Consider the following 17,042-nt stretch of genomic DNA (forward strand, 5'->3'; position numbering starts at 1 on the left):
TGTTGGTTCTTCCTGGTGGTTGTATTAAAGCGGTTTTCATTTTTAGCGTTTAAGGGGCCGTCTCGTATCATAGTACTGTCACTGTACTTTTTTTTAAGGGTTTTTTAATCTCCCATGTTAAACTATACATGAAGATTTTAACACAAATCTTACTGTGTTTTAACTCCTCGCTATACCTCCCCCCTTCTCTCTCATTCAGCGCCTTTCTCATGCTCATTCTCTTCTCCCCTTTGTTCTATATTGAATGGAACATCTCCAGTGCACTTGTTCTAGAGATCGTTATTATTTCACTCCCTTTTTCTTCTCCATAATGGTGAGGCTTTTTCGTGAGGAAATTAAAGATTTGACTAAGACTTCACCAGCTGTAAGCAATCACATGGAATTCCCCCAGAGGCCTCCTGTAATGGCTACTGGTAGAGAATGTAGAAACACATGCACAAACACAACTGAGCACACATATAAATGCCCTGTCACACACATACACTCACACCGCTCAATACCCATACAGACAAACAATCATTCACACAAATGTACCTACTCTACATAAGAATTATATATCATAATGATGTGGCTCTTTTTTGCTTTCCTGGTCTGTTTTTAATGTCAGGTTTTAACATACTTTAAAAATGCTGAAATTTTTTTTTTTGTCAGGCAACTTAGAAATGTGCTTCTGTTGGTAACATATTGGTTTTATTCATATCAAAAATATATTTTAAACGTATAGTTCACCCAAGAGTGGAAAATTACATTTTATTTATTCACCTCCATGTTGTTCCAAAAACCTGTATGCTGTTATTTTTTTTATTTGGAACACAAAAAGATGTTTTTTTTTAAGAAAGAGCATGCAACTCGTTTTAATACAAGGCCAGTTTATAGGCCACGTACACACTACAAAGTTTCGGGAGTGGCAACCACATTTAAGTGCAGGAGTGAATCCCCTAAATTTTCATTCCATGTGTGTACGGAATACAGGACTGACTCCCACAATTGCAATGATTGACAAGTGATCACTATAGCAACACTGCATCGTCTTGTGGCTGTAAACAAGAAACAAGAATGCCACCAGTTTAACTCGTTTTGTGCTCCCTGTTTTTGAGCAAAGAGATTAATCACCAGAGATGCATTATCATTTGGCAATTTTTAGTTAGCTGCCGTAGACAGAATCGTGTTTTGTTTACGCATGTCTAAGCGGCTGTTCTTAAACTCTCTCTGGACTGTGATGTATGGGTTACCCCGAGACTGCAGGGCTGATGAGAGAAATTGAAGATGAGAGAGACAGACTGGAATACAGTGCATCCGGAAAGTATTCACAGCGCTTCACTTTTTCCACATTTTGTTATGTTACAGCCTTATTCCAAAATGGATTAAATTCATTATTTTCCTCAAAATTCTACAAATAATACCCCATAATGACAATGTGAAAGAAGTTTGTTTGAAATCTTTGCAAATTTATTAAAAATAAAAAATGAAAAAACGAAAAAAAAAAAAATCACGTACATAAGTATTCACAGCCTTTGCCATGACACTCAAAATTGAGCTCAGGTGCATCCTGTTTCCACTGATCATCCTTGAGATGTTTCTACAACTTGATTGGAGTCCACCTGTGGTAAATTCAGTTGATTGGACATGATTTGGAAAGGCACACACCTGTCTATATAAGGTCCCACAGTTAACAGTGCATGTCAGAGCACAAACCAAGCCATGAAGTCCAAGGAATTGTCTGTAGACCTCCGAGACAGGATTGTATCGAGGCACAGATCTGGGGAAGGGTACAGAAAAATTTCTGCAGCATTGAAGGTCCCAATGAGCACAGTGGCCTCCATCATCCGTAAATGGAAGAAGTTTGGAACCACCAGGACTCTTCCTAGAGCTGGCTGCCCGGCCAAACTGAGCGATCGGGGGAGAAGGGCCTTAGTTAGGGAGGTGACCAAGAACCCAATGGTCACTCTGACAGAGCTCCAGCGTTTCTCTGTGGAGAGAGGAGAACCTTCCAGAAGAACAACCATCTCTGCAGTACTCCACCACTCAGGCCTGTATGGTAGAGTGGCCAGACGGAAGCCACTCCTCAGTAAAAGGCACAGCCCACCTGGCGTTTGCCAAAAGGCACCTGAAGGACTCTCAGACCATGAGAAACAAAATTCTCTGGTCTCTTTGGCCTGAATGGCAAGCGTCATGTCTGGAGGAAACCAGGCACCGCTCATCACCTGGCCAATACCATCCCTACAGTGAAGCATGGTGGTGGCAGCATCATGCTGTGGGTATGTTTTTCAGTGGTAGGAACTGGGAGACTAGTCAGGATTGAGAGAAAGATGAATGCAGCAATGTACAGAGATATCCTTGATGAAAACCTGCTCCAGAGCGCTCTGGACCTCAGACTGGGGTGAAGGTTCATCTTCCAACAGGACAACGATCCTAAGCACACAGCCAAGATAACAAAGGAGTGGCCACGGGACAACTCTGTGAATGTCCTTGAGTGGCCCAGCCAGAGCCCAGACTTGAACCCGATTGAACATCTCTGGAGAGATCTGAAAATGGCTGTGCACTGACGCTCCCCATCCAACCTGATGGAGCTTGAGAGGTCCTGCAAAGAGGAATGGGAGAAACTGCCCAAAAATAGGTGTGCCAAGCTTGTAGCATCATACTCAAAAAGACTTGAGGCTGTAATTGGTGCCAAAGGTGCTTCAAAAAAGTATTGAGCAAAGGCTGTGAATGCTTATGTACATGTGATATTCTTTTCTTTTTTTTTTTTTTTTTTTTTTTAATAAATTTGCAAAGATTTCAAACAAACTTATTTCACATTGTCATTATGGGGTATTGTTTGTAGAATTTTGAGGAAAATAATGAATTTAATCCATTTTGGAATAAGGCTGTAACATAACAAAATGTGGAAAAAGTGAAGCGCTGTGAATACTTTCCGGATGCACTGTATATGAATGAATGAAGACACATACCTCTGCTTGTGTGATTTACACCAAGAGAAGATGGACACATCTCACACGTGCTATTAATCATGTCATTAACAACTAATTGTTCAGTTTGGTTTCGTACAAACTATGTGGAATTTCTGAAAATGCGGTTGTCACTACCTGAATTTTTCAGGAGTTAATTTGGTTGTAAAATGCAGTTGTCACTCCCGTATTATGAACTGTGTGTGTACAGAACAGGATTAAGCACTAAAAGGTGAACTGACAACCAAATTTAGCTGCAGTATGTATGTGGCCATAGTGACCATGGCTGTTCAAAAGGACAAAAAACACCATAAAACACAACAACAGTAATCTATATGACTTGTGTGCTGTATTCTACGACATCTGAAGCCATACGATAGCTTTGTGGTGAAAAAAAAAAAAAAAACAGACTAATTGCTATTTACGGAAAATCTTCCGGTTTACTGCATTTCTGAAATCTAATTTTCCATCCTGCATATTTGAATTGGTGCATTGTGTTCTGTTACGACACATGCCAGTGGCGATTTGATGTCATTGTTATCAAATCTGGTGCAACCCATCAAGGTGCTATTTTTTAATCTGAACTTAATCATGATTGAGATTTCAGAGTTTCAACGGAAGGGCAAGAATTTCAGTGAATAATGACTTATTTGCTGTTCCTCACACAAAGCTATCAGAAGACTTGGAATATATTGCCCAAACCATATGGACAACTTTCAGTTAGTAACTTGATAGCCGTGGTCACTATGAACTATTGTTGTACGGAAAAGAGTAAATTATGGAAGTATATTAATGACCAATGTCTTTGAAACAAAAAGCACGCTGAATTGCACTAAATGAAAAATAAAAGCTTTGTATTAGCAGCGCTTGCTATTTGGGGGAATGCAATTTCATATGGTTGTATATTTAAGCTATGAATTATCAATCAGTTGAAAACATTTCGCACAAAATTTCATCATTAAAAATGTAACAAGAAATATTCACCTACCAAAGGTTATTTCCATAATCAGCTTTTTTTTCATCATTATTATTCAACAGGTAATATTCTGACAATAATATTTCACTTAGCAAATTTTCAGTGGTTAAAATTCAGTTGGAAATTCAACAGTGGTGAAGCATAGTAGCAGAAAGGAAAGATTGTCCAATTTTGTGTGAAATGTTTTCAATTGAAATATTCATAGCTTAAATATCATATGAAATTGCGTCCCCCAAAAATGCAAGCACAGTTAATGCAATGTGTTCATTTTTAAGTGCAGTTCGGCATTCTTTTTTCTTTTTAAAGATATTTGTCATTAAAATACTTCCACAGTAAATTAAGAATTATTAATTTTTGTGTTCCACAAAAAAACAAAACAAAACAAAAACAAACAAAAACACATTTAAATTGAGGGTTTGGAACAGCATAGAGTGAGTAAATAATGACAGAATTATAATTTCTGTGTGACTTAAAAATGAATGAATCAACCTGACTACATCAGATTACACCAACTAAAGTTATCCTTATAGGTCAGATCAGATAGCAATAGCTTCTCATGGAAACAATTGCACATTTTTATCTATTACAACATATATACTGCCCCACAAATTTCTAGTACTGTACATCATCAGCACTGTGTGTATTCATGTATAGTTTTGTGTATGTCTATATGTGGAAATGTTTTTCTCTCAATTCTCCTGCAGGTAGTGTGTTCTGGTGTCTGCTGGATATTGTGCCTATAAAGAATGAGAAAGGAGATGTGGTCCTCTTCCTTGCCTCTTTTAAAGACATCACCGACACCAAAGCCAAATCTATCCTTGAGGAAAAGAAAGAAGGTTAGCACATGATTAATGTATGTTTCTGTGTGTGTACAATGTTCTGGATGGCAAGAAATTAATGATTTTTCTCTCTGCAATGTTCAAATGTTCCTGTTTTTGTGCTCGTTAAGGGAAGGTGAGATTAAAAATATCTGTTTATAGTTTGACTAGTAACCCAGATCAGATTTGGCCTCCAGCTCCAATGAAAACTGTGCAGAGCAGGGAATCCCATTGCAACCGTGTTTCCTCACCTCCACTCTCTCTTTATCCCTCTCTCTCTCCTTTTCTTTTCCTTTCAGACTTTGTCTTTTGTCCCTCCCCCCCCCCCCATCTCTCTCTCTCTCTCTCTCTCTCTCTCTCTCTATCTCTCTCTATCTCTGTGAGTCTGTCTATGACCTATGCTGCTAATAAAGTGGGAGTACATTTATTAATCTTTGTAATAAGTGTTAGGCCACTGGACTCCCTGCTGACTGCAGCCTTTTATGGATGAGTTTCTGTTTCCCCTTTCCTCTGGTCCTGGAGGCTGAAGTGATCTCTATCCCTCTCTAATAACCAGCCCCCCCCCCCCCCCACTTCACCTGTGTCCCTCTGCCTCTCTCTCTCTCTCTTTCTGTCTCTGTCTCTTTCTGTCTGTCTGTCGCTCCATCCCTCCAGTCCTTTTCCTAATTCTGCTTTGGTTTCCCTTGGTACCTTATTCACCAGTGCTGCAGTGAGTGGCATTTCCCCCTGTTGCCCTCGGCGATCAAGACTGGCAGCCTAGCTGTCTTCTTGTTTCCTCAGCTGGCTGATTTAAAAATGCTACATGCTAAACAAAAACAAACACACATACACACTCACACACACACACACACACACACACACACACACACACACACACACACACACACACACGTACAGACATATGGTCAATATCCACAGAGACTCCACACATTTGGTCCTTGTCTTTTTCACAGTGTAAGCATTTCACTATAATTCACTTGTTAGCACTTTTTCATAGTTTATTTTTTGTATTTTTGCTAAATGCTAAGGACTTATTGTCATAACACAGTTGGAGCACATTCTTGTATGTTGATTTTGGAAAGAAAACATCTGCCAAAAAGATTTATGTAAAATGTAAATGTAAACACTGCATCAAAGAGTAAACTCTTTCCAGAGGCATTGGGTTATTTGTCCAGTACACTTTCAAGCACTCATTAGAAAGCAGTTGAATGTTTAGTTTTTGGATTTGTTTCTTATTGGCGGATTGGTTTGCATGTATAGCAGTGATTTTCAAGACTAAATTAGATGCAGATTTCATGGGGTCATATACATTAGCTTCGAGGCCATCTATATGCTAGTGCAGTTGTTCCCAAACTGGGTGCCGCCAGGACTGGCTAGGGGTGCCGCAAAATCTCTGCTCAGTTTAATATTTTATTAGCCACCTGTTAAAAGTACCGGCAGTACCGAGTAATGACTCAGTTCCGTAACATGCACAGTTTGACTACAGCTGACTGCTTTCAAATGCCCACAACCGCTAATGTATTACGAGAGTGTAAACAGATGGGACAAAAATCTGCACCATCTTGGTGGGATATTCATGTAAAACAGCCATTAATGTATTACGTGATGCAGACAGGACAAAAATGGTATATCTCAAAATACCGGATCTGTGTGATGTGTTAAAGCAGCCTAATAGACCTGCTGCACCTGTTACAAGCCTATAATTAATATTAATAAAAGAACAATATTGAGAAGAAAAAGAGAAAAGCACTCACTGTCCTTGGCTGGATAACTTTAGTAGCTGTAAGCCCAATACATTTCAATAACAAGTCTGCTTTTCAGTCAAACTCTAACTGTATCGAATCTGTATTAATATATACTGTATATAGTGTATACGTATAATAATCACACAGTAAAGATTATGTCAATAATTCAGTAGTTCTATTTTTAGTTAGATTACTTTTAGAAGCTTATATATCAAAAATGTTTTAATGTTTAACTGCTGCTTTTACTGAAAAACTTAAAGCACTGTTTAATCTGTTCTCTATTTTATTACTCTGTTTTATTACTAGCTCTTGAATAATAACTTTAAAAACTTGAAGCAATGTTTAGGAGAAATACTTGAAGGCTACATCATTTTAATGAAATTTGTTCATATTTACATCAACTTTTTAAATAAAGGAGTGTTTTCAATCGCATATTTGTTTATTTATTTTTCAGTGGTTGGGGTGCAGTGGGGGAAAAAATACACCATAAAGGGGTGCAGTAGTTTAAAACAGTTTGAGAACCAGTGTGCTAGTGTACTCATACAAGCTGACAAAATTAACTTTTTTATAGATATACACATTCAAAATTTACGGTCTTTCTGTTTTTGGAAATATTGATGACTGATCTCATTCGCAGGGCCCCCTCCCTCTCCCTAAACAGTGTTGGGTTGATTACTTCTAAAATGTAATCTGGTACTGATTACAAAATACACAACTAAAATAATCAGTAACAAAATCTTTAAGATTACACTTTTAGGTCATCTAATTAAAAACTTTAGGATTATTTATTGCATGTTATAATAAAAATTCTAATTTTTAGTGTATAGAACATTTCAAAGATGTAAACAATAACAAAGGAATTAGTCTGGTCCTGAAGCATTTCCGGTAGCAGCATTTTTATAACCCAGGACTGTCAAAGCAAAACGAGTCTAGCTAAAAAAAAAACCAAATAAAATATGTGCAAAAACTGAAAATAAATAATGAGGTTGTAACAGTCTAAGGATGGGCAAGGAGGAGGCGGGAACCGGCTGATGAGTAAACATAAACTTTAATGCATAAATTAACTTAAATAATGAACTTAAACAAACATAAACAGACACACATGCAACACGGCCGTGTGCGTCTCTCTCTCTCTCGAACTGGCACTTCCAGCTTGTCTTTATCCCCCTCCCGGCTGATTAGCCCGATTCAGGGCTGGCCGTGTGTCCTCACGGCCTGGCCCCGCCCTCCTCCTCGTCACACTCCTCCATTGTCCGACTCAGGCTGGGGAAACACCCGGCATGACTCACTCCTCTCCCCTCTCTTCCTGGAGGGGTGGCGTAGCCCTTCTGGCCGTGCCTGCCAGCAGGTCTTCCCCGCCTTTCTGGAGCCCTGAGAGAGATGAGAGGTGGGAGAGGGGAAGAGCAAGGCGGAGCGACAGAGGGAGAGAGAGGAGAGAGAGAGAGAAGAACTTGCTCACCGGTTTCCGGACACGCTGTCACCCAGTCCTCAACCGCTCCTCTGCCCTCTGGTGGATGACAGCTCGCTCTCCCCCGGCAGACGGCAGCGAGTCCTCCGGCCCCTGGCGGACGGAACTGCTCCTCCCCTTCATCGGCGGACGGCAGCGGTTCCTCCGGCTCTCGCCGGCCAGCAGCGCATCCCTCCTCCCTCCCGGGTTTCGGCACTACTGTAACAATCTAAGGATGGGCAAGGAGGAGGCGGGAACTGGCTGAACAGTAAACATAAACTTTAATGCATAAATGAACTTAAACAATGAACTTAAACAAACATAAACAGACACATGCAATGTGGCTGCGTGCATCTCTCTCTCTCGAACTGGCGCTTCCGGCTCATCTTTATCCCCCTCCCGGCTGATTAGCCCGATTCAGGGCTGGCCGTGTGTCCTCACTTCCCAGCTCCGCCCTCCTCCTTGTCACAAAGGTGTCATTACCGAATCCTTTAAATAAGACATTTGAAGTTACTTATCCCAAAATGTATTTATAATATGAGATAAGATGTGTGCTGCTACATATCCTACAGTTATTAGCACTGCATGTATCCAGCCGTCTCGCCTCGCTGCTGAGGTTCATGCGTCCATATCTGGTTGCTTTTTCAGAAATATAAACATTTTAATTTCTATTAGTTCCAGGCATCCAGGGAGCATCCAGCCACCGAACAACATGGTCCAAATTTTGAAAATGACATTTTATGAAAATCATGTTAACGTTAGTAATGTTAATCGTGTTAAAGTCACTATGATTGAAGCGCCTCCCACTGTTGTTTTGAATGAGGTTGACAACTAGCCGGAAATTTTCATGAAACAAAGACACCACTTCCTTAAAATGACGAATATGTGCAATCCTTTCATTAAACATGTCATTTTTAATGAAAATTAATATTACTAATGGTTAATGAAAGGAGCCTCTTAAAGTGAAGACTAATAGATAATGCAATCGTTTTGTAATTATGTAATCCGTAAAAAGTAAATGTAATCTGATTATACACATTCACAAATTATATTTATCTAATTACAAGTACTAGAGTTTTGTAATCTGATTAATTTAATTTTTTTTATTTATCACACATTATAAATTTGCACATATACAGTGAAATTCTTTTTTTCACATATCCCAGCTAAGCTGGGGTCAGAGTGCAGGGTCTGCCCCTGGAGCAGATAGGGTTTTGCTCAAGGGCCCAACAGTGGCATCTTGGCTGTGCTGGGGCTTGAACCCCTGATCTTCTGATCAGTAACCCAGAGCCTTAACTGCTGAGCCACCATTGCCCCTTACATAATCCAGATTACATGTAGTCCATTACTACTCAACACTGTCCCTTAATTATAAATACCACTTGCCTGTGAGCTGTGACTAGCAATAGCAAGTAGCAAATCATAGCTTGTTAAGTTTTAATTAAGTTTTAGTTAAGTTTTTTTCAGGCTATGATGTAAACTAAAGACTTTTGGCTATTTAAAAAAGGACTAGCCCTTTGATAAGCCCCACCCTAACTTCCTGTTTCAATAAGAAATATTTCAAAACAGGAAACACAACTCTGCTGGTCAAACCATTTCAAGTGGTCTTTCATCTCCAGTCTAGGACGTCCCCTTAACAGACTGTTTTGGTTCAAGACTTTAATGACCAAATCATATTAAACTACTGCATTAGTTAACAGTCACTTGATCAATTGAAACTGGTGTGTTCATTGTTGGAATGAAAACATTGTGCCAACAGAGCCTTTGAGACTGAAAACCACGAGTGTAAAGCAGGTCACTAGCAGAAAAGAAGTTATTCTTGTTTCACATCAGCTTTTGTGTAACAGCAGTATGGAGGTCAGTAAAAGGAAAACAGGCCGCTTTTAATAAAACCACACTCAATAATAGTGACAAACTCTTTCACACTATTTGCTTGCAAACATTGATGCAGACTTATTTATCACAAAGCAGCAAAAATCACTCCCTACATTATATACAGTATTTTCCTTCATTGGCGGAAAAATTCTTCTGTGTGGACATAAATGTTTCTGGAGCAAATACAAGCTGTTTAGGGATGATGGTTTAAATGTTTCTTATCTGTATGTTACATGACCACATGTTAAAGAAAAATTGCCCCTTTCACATTATTTATGGTTTCCTACTAATACCAACTTATATCAAAATAGGTCAAAAGGACAGACAGCTAAAATGATCAAAAAGTAGCAATCTCAAATAAACACTGACTTAATTACAGTTTTAATTATAAACACTGGCTTAATTATTGCTATTCTTACTAGTTTAAAAAAAAAGTTAGCATAAAACCCACATGCAATTCCTAGTCCACTTCGCTATTTAGCCAAATAAGTATGTTTACTCCGATTTATAAGCATTCTTTAAGTAAGGTCAAATAATGCAATTTTTATTGTAGTCATACTCTTTTATCATTCAAAATTAAAAAAAAAAATTAAAAAGCACGATATATAAACACCTGAGTGCCGTAATACATTCTATAGGAAGGTGTAGTGTCCTTTGGTGTGGGTGTATTGGGCATTAATGTAATTTTTTTTGTGTGGTCTGTTTTAATTTCTTGATGGATTGTGTCCCACAATGCCCTTGACTTTTATAACAACCCTTCCACAGAGTGCCGTCATGAGCCGGTCAAGGGTGGGTCTCCATTTGGCTCCAATCGACTGCGATCTAGCACAGTTCTGTACCACATTTCAGGACACCTGCATAACCGTCAAAAACAGAGTAAAATTAAACTTAACAAGGTGAGACCATACAAATACTGAGGATATAAAACAATCCAGCCACCCGTTTTTTCCACCCGTTGTCATAATCTTTCTTCCTCTGTCTATCATGGTAACAGAATGTGTTTGGTGATCCACCGGCGCTCCCTGAATATAAAGTTGCTGATGCAAAGAAATCAAGGTTCATTCTTCTCCACTTCAGTACCTTCAAAGCAGGTTGGGATTGGCTGATCCTTCTGGCTACGTTCTATGTCGCCGTGACGGTGCCATACAACGTTTGTTTCATTGGTGATCATGACTTTACACGTAGCACCACCGTCACTGATATTGCTGTCGAGATTCTGTTCATCATAGGTAATGGAATGTAATTTTGATCTTTGACATTATATTTTGTTTTATGCCACGGTCCTTGGGTCAATAATATAAAACATTGTATGTTTTTCCTTACCTTCCTTTTATGTGATTCTTAATTTAAAACATAATCTCTATATCTTTTCACATGATCATAATAAGGTCTTTAAATCAGTTTCTTACTCTTTGACATCTTCAGTTAACAAGATTTTGCCCTGTGATTAATTCGATACCATATTTATACTGAGATATTACCTTGCGTCATAATAATATTATATAGCCTGATTATTAGTGGTGTTTGCTTAAGCATCACTTTTGTTGAACATACTTAATGTTTGGGATTCAAACAAACTCATAATTCATTAGTGATCAGACTTACAATTTGTTTTATGGTGGACAATGAAACTACCATAGAATAAAATTCAAGAAATTACCTGAGCCATTTCTAGGGAACGGAATATCATAGAGACTTGGGGTGGGCACTTTTGACTTGGGCCCACCTCACAGAACACTATAACAAACATGTAGCAACACCCTAACAACACAGAGAACACCCTAGCAACTGCATTGCAATGCACTGAAAACCACCCAGAACAGTTTATCAACTGCATAACAAAAATATTGTGCAGATCACAGTTGTCAAATTAAAAAATGTTTGGGTATTTTGCAAATACCAAGAACCTGTTTTGCATTTATAATCCCAGACAACACTTGTTCTTTAGCACTTGTCTGTTTGTAAGTTATTAATGAGAAGATGTTTGTTATTCCTATGTTGGTCATATGTGAAACATATGCAATATATTATTGTTTATTGACTTTAGTTGTGTGTAATACAATGAATGACCTACAATGCACACACTCTTTGTCTATCTCTTTATCTTTGTTCTTTAAACGCTGTTCCATGAACATTACTTTGTCTTTGTGACTCTGATAATACCTTTGTTTGAAACTCTAGGTGTTCAGATTTGGTGACAGGCCATTAATTTTTCATTGTTCATCACCGATAACACTCTCTTGGTATATAGCTGGCTAAAAAGCATATTGCTGTTATAAAAGTCTCAATAGACAAATTGTTTTTCAGGGAGATTATGCTGATGGTGTGTTTTTGGAGTGAAGACGCTGACTCTTCTCTGTCTGTCACTTTCACCAGACATAGTGTTCAGTTTCCGCACCACGTACGTGAGTAAGTCGGGACAGGTGATCTTTGATGCACGGCAGATCTGCATCCATTACATGACTACCTGGTTCATCATCGATCTGGTCGCCGCTCTGCCCTTTGATCTCCTTTACGCTTTCAAAGTCAGCGTGGTGAGTAATGCATATATTTAAAAAATTTAAAACTAATGCACAAAAATCCCTGCAGGAACACATTTTCACAGCTTTTAAATTAATTTTGAATGTATTACACTTATATCCACACTGAATAAACAACTTAAACCAACCTAAGGTGGTTTGCTGGTCTTTGCTTTTAAGCTGGTCTCTCATCCTGGACTGGTGTTTAGCTGGTTGTCCAGCTGGTATCCCATCCTGACCAGCTGACTAATACCCCAAACCCATCTAAAACCATCAAAACAGACCAGCTTGGGGCCTGGGTAGCTCAGCGAGTATTGACGCTGACTACCACCCCTGGAGTCGCGAGTTCGAATCCAGAGTGTGCTGAGTGACTCCAGCCATGTCTCCTAAAGCAACCAAATTGGCCCGGTTGCTAGGGAGGGTAGAGTCACATGGGGTAACCTCCTTGTGGTCGCGATTATTGGTTCTCGCTTTCAATGGGGCGTGTGGTAAGTTGTGTGTGGATTGTGGAGATTAGCATGATCATCCAGTGCTGTGAGTCTCTGTGGTGTCATGCATGACGAGCCACATGAGTCTCAGCAACTAAGACTTGCCCTCCGCCATCCGGATTGAGGCGAGTAACTTAGAGGACCAGCTAAGTTGTGGGAATTGGGCATTCCAAAATTGGGGAGAAAAGAAAAAAACAGACCAGCTTGACCATCTTGGCCAGGCTGGAAGACCAGCTCACCACCTTAGACTGGTCTGCACCTGCAGATCTTCTAGAATACATTCACAAAATGAATTAGATAATACTTTCAGCTACCAAAGAGTGTAGTAGCACTCTCAGTTTGGTTAAACACAGTCTAGCTAATTTAAATTCAGTCCACTGAATTCTAAAGATATTCCCCTTAATCAGTGTAGAAAGAGTCGGCAGATTCCTCCTGTACCTCTAGATCAATCACAACTAGGCTTGGGATTTTCAGGTATTCTTTTTTTAGCCCCTCCAGCACTTTGTATTTAGCTCAATGATTTATCTTGTGCTTTCTTAAGTCTAAAACAAATTGTTGAGTAGCGACACCCTGCTGAGCTGAAGCTGGGTGACCCTGTGTGGGTAGACCGTGAAGTCCTTTTGATGACATCATGGATGTAGAACTTTTAATGAGTGATCCTGGGTTCAGGTACAAACAAAGATGTATAACAGGCACGGAAATTGGCTGACACTGCCTCTGCCAGCTCCTCTACAAAAGCAAAGGGTCACAGAGCTCCCTGGTTTAATTCAGAGTAAAAGACTGTCAGCTTTTCTGGCCAATCCAGACTAGCAGAATCGATCAGGGCCAATTGGACACACACACACACACACACACACACACACACACTTACAGTGATGACACTTGCAGTAATAAACCCTGCATCCCTCTGTATGGCAAAACACAACGAAAGAGTGCTGAAATCCACTGAGGCTTATTAAGAGGGGGACAGTGAGAGACATGCAGAGAGAAACACAGTGCACTCTACTATAGTGTTGCTGTAATACAGACCTTGTTGTATCTAAGATGTTCCCTTACAGTAAATTTTCTCCAATTACCAGTGGTGGACAAAGTACACTAAGTTGAGTAAAAGTACAGATACCCTGATGAAATATTACTCCAGTAAAAGTGAAATTACTCCTTTTAAATTTCCACTTGAATAAAAGTGCAAAAATATTTGCTTTCAAATGTACTTAAGTATCAACAGTAAAAAGAACTGGTCTATTAAAGGGGTAGTTACCCCAAAAATTAAAATTCTCTCATTATTTACTCACCATCATCCATCCCAGGTGTGTATGGCTTTCTTTCTTCTGTAGAACACAAACAAAGATTTTTAGAAGAATATTTCAGCTCTGTAGGTCCATACAATGCAAGTGAATGGTGGCCAGAACTTTGAGGCGCCAAGAGCACATTAAGGCAGCATAAAAATAATCCATATGACTTCAATGGTTAAATCCATTTCTTCAGAAGAGATATGATAAGTGTGAGTGAGAAACAGATCAATATTTATGTAAATTTTTACTATAAATCTCCACTTTCACTTTATTTTTCTTTTGATTTTGGCGATTCACATTCTTTGTGCATATCAGCACTTTTTTTTCTCCCCTTTTCTCCCCAATTTGGAATGCCCAATTCCCGATGTGCTCTAAGTCCTCATGGTGGCGTAGTGACTCCCTTCAATCCGGGTGGTGGAGGACGAATCTCAATTGCCTCCACATCTGAGACCATCTATCTGTGCATCTTATTATGTGGCTTGTTGAGCACGTTACCACGGAGACGTAGCGCGTGTGAAGGCCCACGCTATTCTCTGCGGCATCCACGCACAACTCACCACGCGCCCCACCGAGAGCAAGAACTACACATTATAGCGACCACGAGGAGTTTACCCCATGTGATTCTACCCTCCCTAGCAACCGGGCCAATTTGGTTGCTTAGGAGACCTGGCTGGTTGCTTAGGAGACTCAACACACCCTGGATTCGAACTCATGACTCCAGGTGTGGTAGTCAGCGTAAATACTCGCTGAGCTACCCAGGTCCCCCGCTTATCACCACCTTTATAATTTATAGTAAAAAAGGACTTAAATATTGCTCTGTTTCTTACTCACACCTATCAAATCAATTCCGAAAACATGGATTAAACCACTGGAGTCGTATGGATTACTTTTATGCTGCCTTTAAATGGTTTTCGGAGCTTCAAAGTTCTGGCCACCATTTACTTGTATTGTATGGACCTACAGAGCTGAGATATTCTTCTAAAAATCTTTGTTTGTGTTCTGCAGAAGAAAGAAAGTCATACACATCTGGGATGGCATGAGGGTGAGTAAATGAAGAGAGAATTCTCATTTTTGGGTGAACTATCCCTTTAAGGCTTTTGTTTAATATATGTTTTTGCAATTCAATATGCTTTATCCTCCTGCTCATATACATTTAAGGAGAGAGTGGTCTAATGTCACAGGCACACAGATAGTTTAGAGCTTTGTATTAAGAAAAACTGCCATACACAATAACACTGTCTCTGTGTGTGTGTGTGTGTGTGTGTGTGTGTGTGTGTATACATATTTATACTACATTGTGGGGACCAAATTATGCTATAAATGTGGTTTATGAGGACATTTCTAGTATCCCCATAATTCAAATCGCTTAAAAAACATACTAAATTATGTTTTTTTTGAAAATGTATAAATGCAGAAAGTTTTTTGTGAGGGTTGAGTTTAGGGGTAGGGTTAAGGGATAGAATTTATAGTTTTTACAGTATAAAAATTATTATGTCTATGGAGAGTCCTCATAAGGATAGCTGCACCAACATCCCAGGTGTGTGTGTATGTGTGTGTTTGTGTGTGGGCGGGTTTAGGTGGTTTACGAGGACTTTTTTTTAAGGTTACAAACTGGTAATTACAAGGGTACTATGCTATAAATGGGGTTTATGAGGACATTTCTAGTGTCCCCATAATTTAAATCGCTTAAAAAAACATACTAAACGATGTTTTATTGAAAATGTAATAATGCAGAAAGTTTTTTGTGAGGGTTAGGGTTAGGGTTAGGGTTAGGGGATAGAATCTATAGTTCATACAGTATAAAAATCATTATCTCTATGGAGAGTCCTCATAATGATAGCTGCACCAACATGTGTGTGTGTGTGTGTGTGTGTGTGTGTGTGTGTGTGTGTGTGTGTGTGTGTGTGTGTGTGTTTGTGTGGCACTTTCCTGACTGTATGTGTGTTCATACTTGAAAAGAAGTCCTTTTCATCAGAAGTGTTAGAGGTGTCATCTGGTGACTGGGACGTGATTTCTTCTCGCAGATGGTCTCTGAAATAGTCCTGACCTGAAATTGAATGATCTTTAATTGCTACTAAACTTTTTGCAAACATACAATGCATTTTCCACATTTAAACTGTAAAATTACAGCAACGTACTAAACAATACAACAGTAGTATGCTTAAGGATGGTTAAACTAATGCCAATAATGAAGACATTAACCAAAAGGTTCACCTGTGTTCTCAGGACGAGTATTCATAAATGTCAGGTCAGTGCAGATTGTGTGTTTTAAATTGTTTACGATTTATTTATTATGATATCTGTTGGCCAAACAATGTTTTTTTATATTTATAAATTGCCAATTAGTATTTAATTTTTTTGCTATTTTATAAATCATTTTGTGCTTCATAATGGTTTTGCTGTTTAAATATTATTTAAAATAATATAGCTCTCTCTATATATCCTATATTACCCTGCAACCTAATTTGCACTGGCCAGAGTGCATTTATAAGATTACTGCTAGCAAGCAACTACATTTGTTGCAATTTTATTAATATAATATTAAAAATTACTTACCTTGATGTGTTTTTCAAGTTTGACAGTGAATTCTTGAAAACCGATACCGTCATTGTGTTTTTTGCTAGGCAGGCACAAAAGACATTTAAAAATGGCTTTTGGCACTCAAATGCATTGAGCAAAGCTATACATTATCTGAATGGTCACCCTCGTTCTGCGGAAACAAGACATACTAGTCCATTTTAATTTAACGCTACTAACTTCAAAGTAGCAAGGAATGGCACATTTTTAAAAAATGTAGTGGAGTCAAAAGTAAGATATTATGCTTTTGAATATAGTGAAGTGTTGGGGGGCTTTCCAGGTGCGTTGGCACCTCTGCAAAAAGGCGTGTACAGACAGGACCTGAACATTGAGCTCTTGAGCGGGAACAGAGGGGGC

General features: G+C 39.0%; 1 protein-coding gene across 1 annotated transcript in view; it reads left to right on the top strand.

The window, feature by feature from the left end:
• The window catches only part of LOC127424977 (potassium voltage-gated channel subfamily H member 8-like), an 84,340-nt gene that overhangs the window by 13,405 nt on the left and 53,893 nt on the right, over positions 1-17,042 (top strand). The window contains exons 3-6 of the mRNA XM_051670550.1: positions 4,629-4,760; positions 10,575-10,705; positions 10,804-11,038; positions 12,186-12,343. Coding sequence (XP_051526510.1) covers positions 4,629-4,760; positions 10,575-10,705; positions 10,804-11,038; positions 12,186-12,343 — 656 coding nt within the window. The remainder of the gene's footprint in view (positions 1-4,628; positions 4,761-10,574; positions 10,706-10,803; positions 11,039-12,185; positions 12,344-17,042) is intronic.

Source organism: Myxocyprinus asiaticus, chromosome 34 (assembly GCF_019703515.2).
Source record: "Myxocyprinus asiaticus isolate MX2 ecotype Aquarium Trade chromosome 34, UBuf_Myxa_2, whole genome shotgun sequence".
NCBI classification, from domain to species: domain Eukaryota; kingdom Metazoa; phylum Chordata; class Actinopteri; order Cypriniformes; family Catostomidae; genus Myxocyprinus; species Myxocyprinus asiaticus.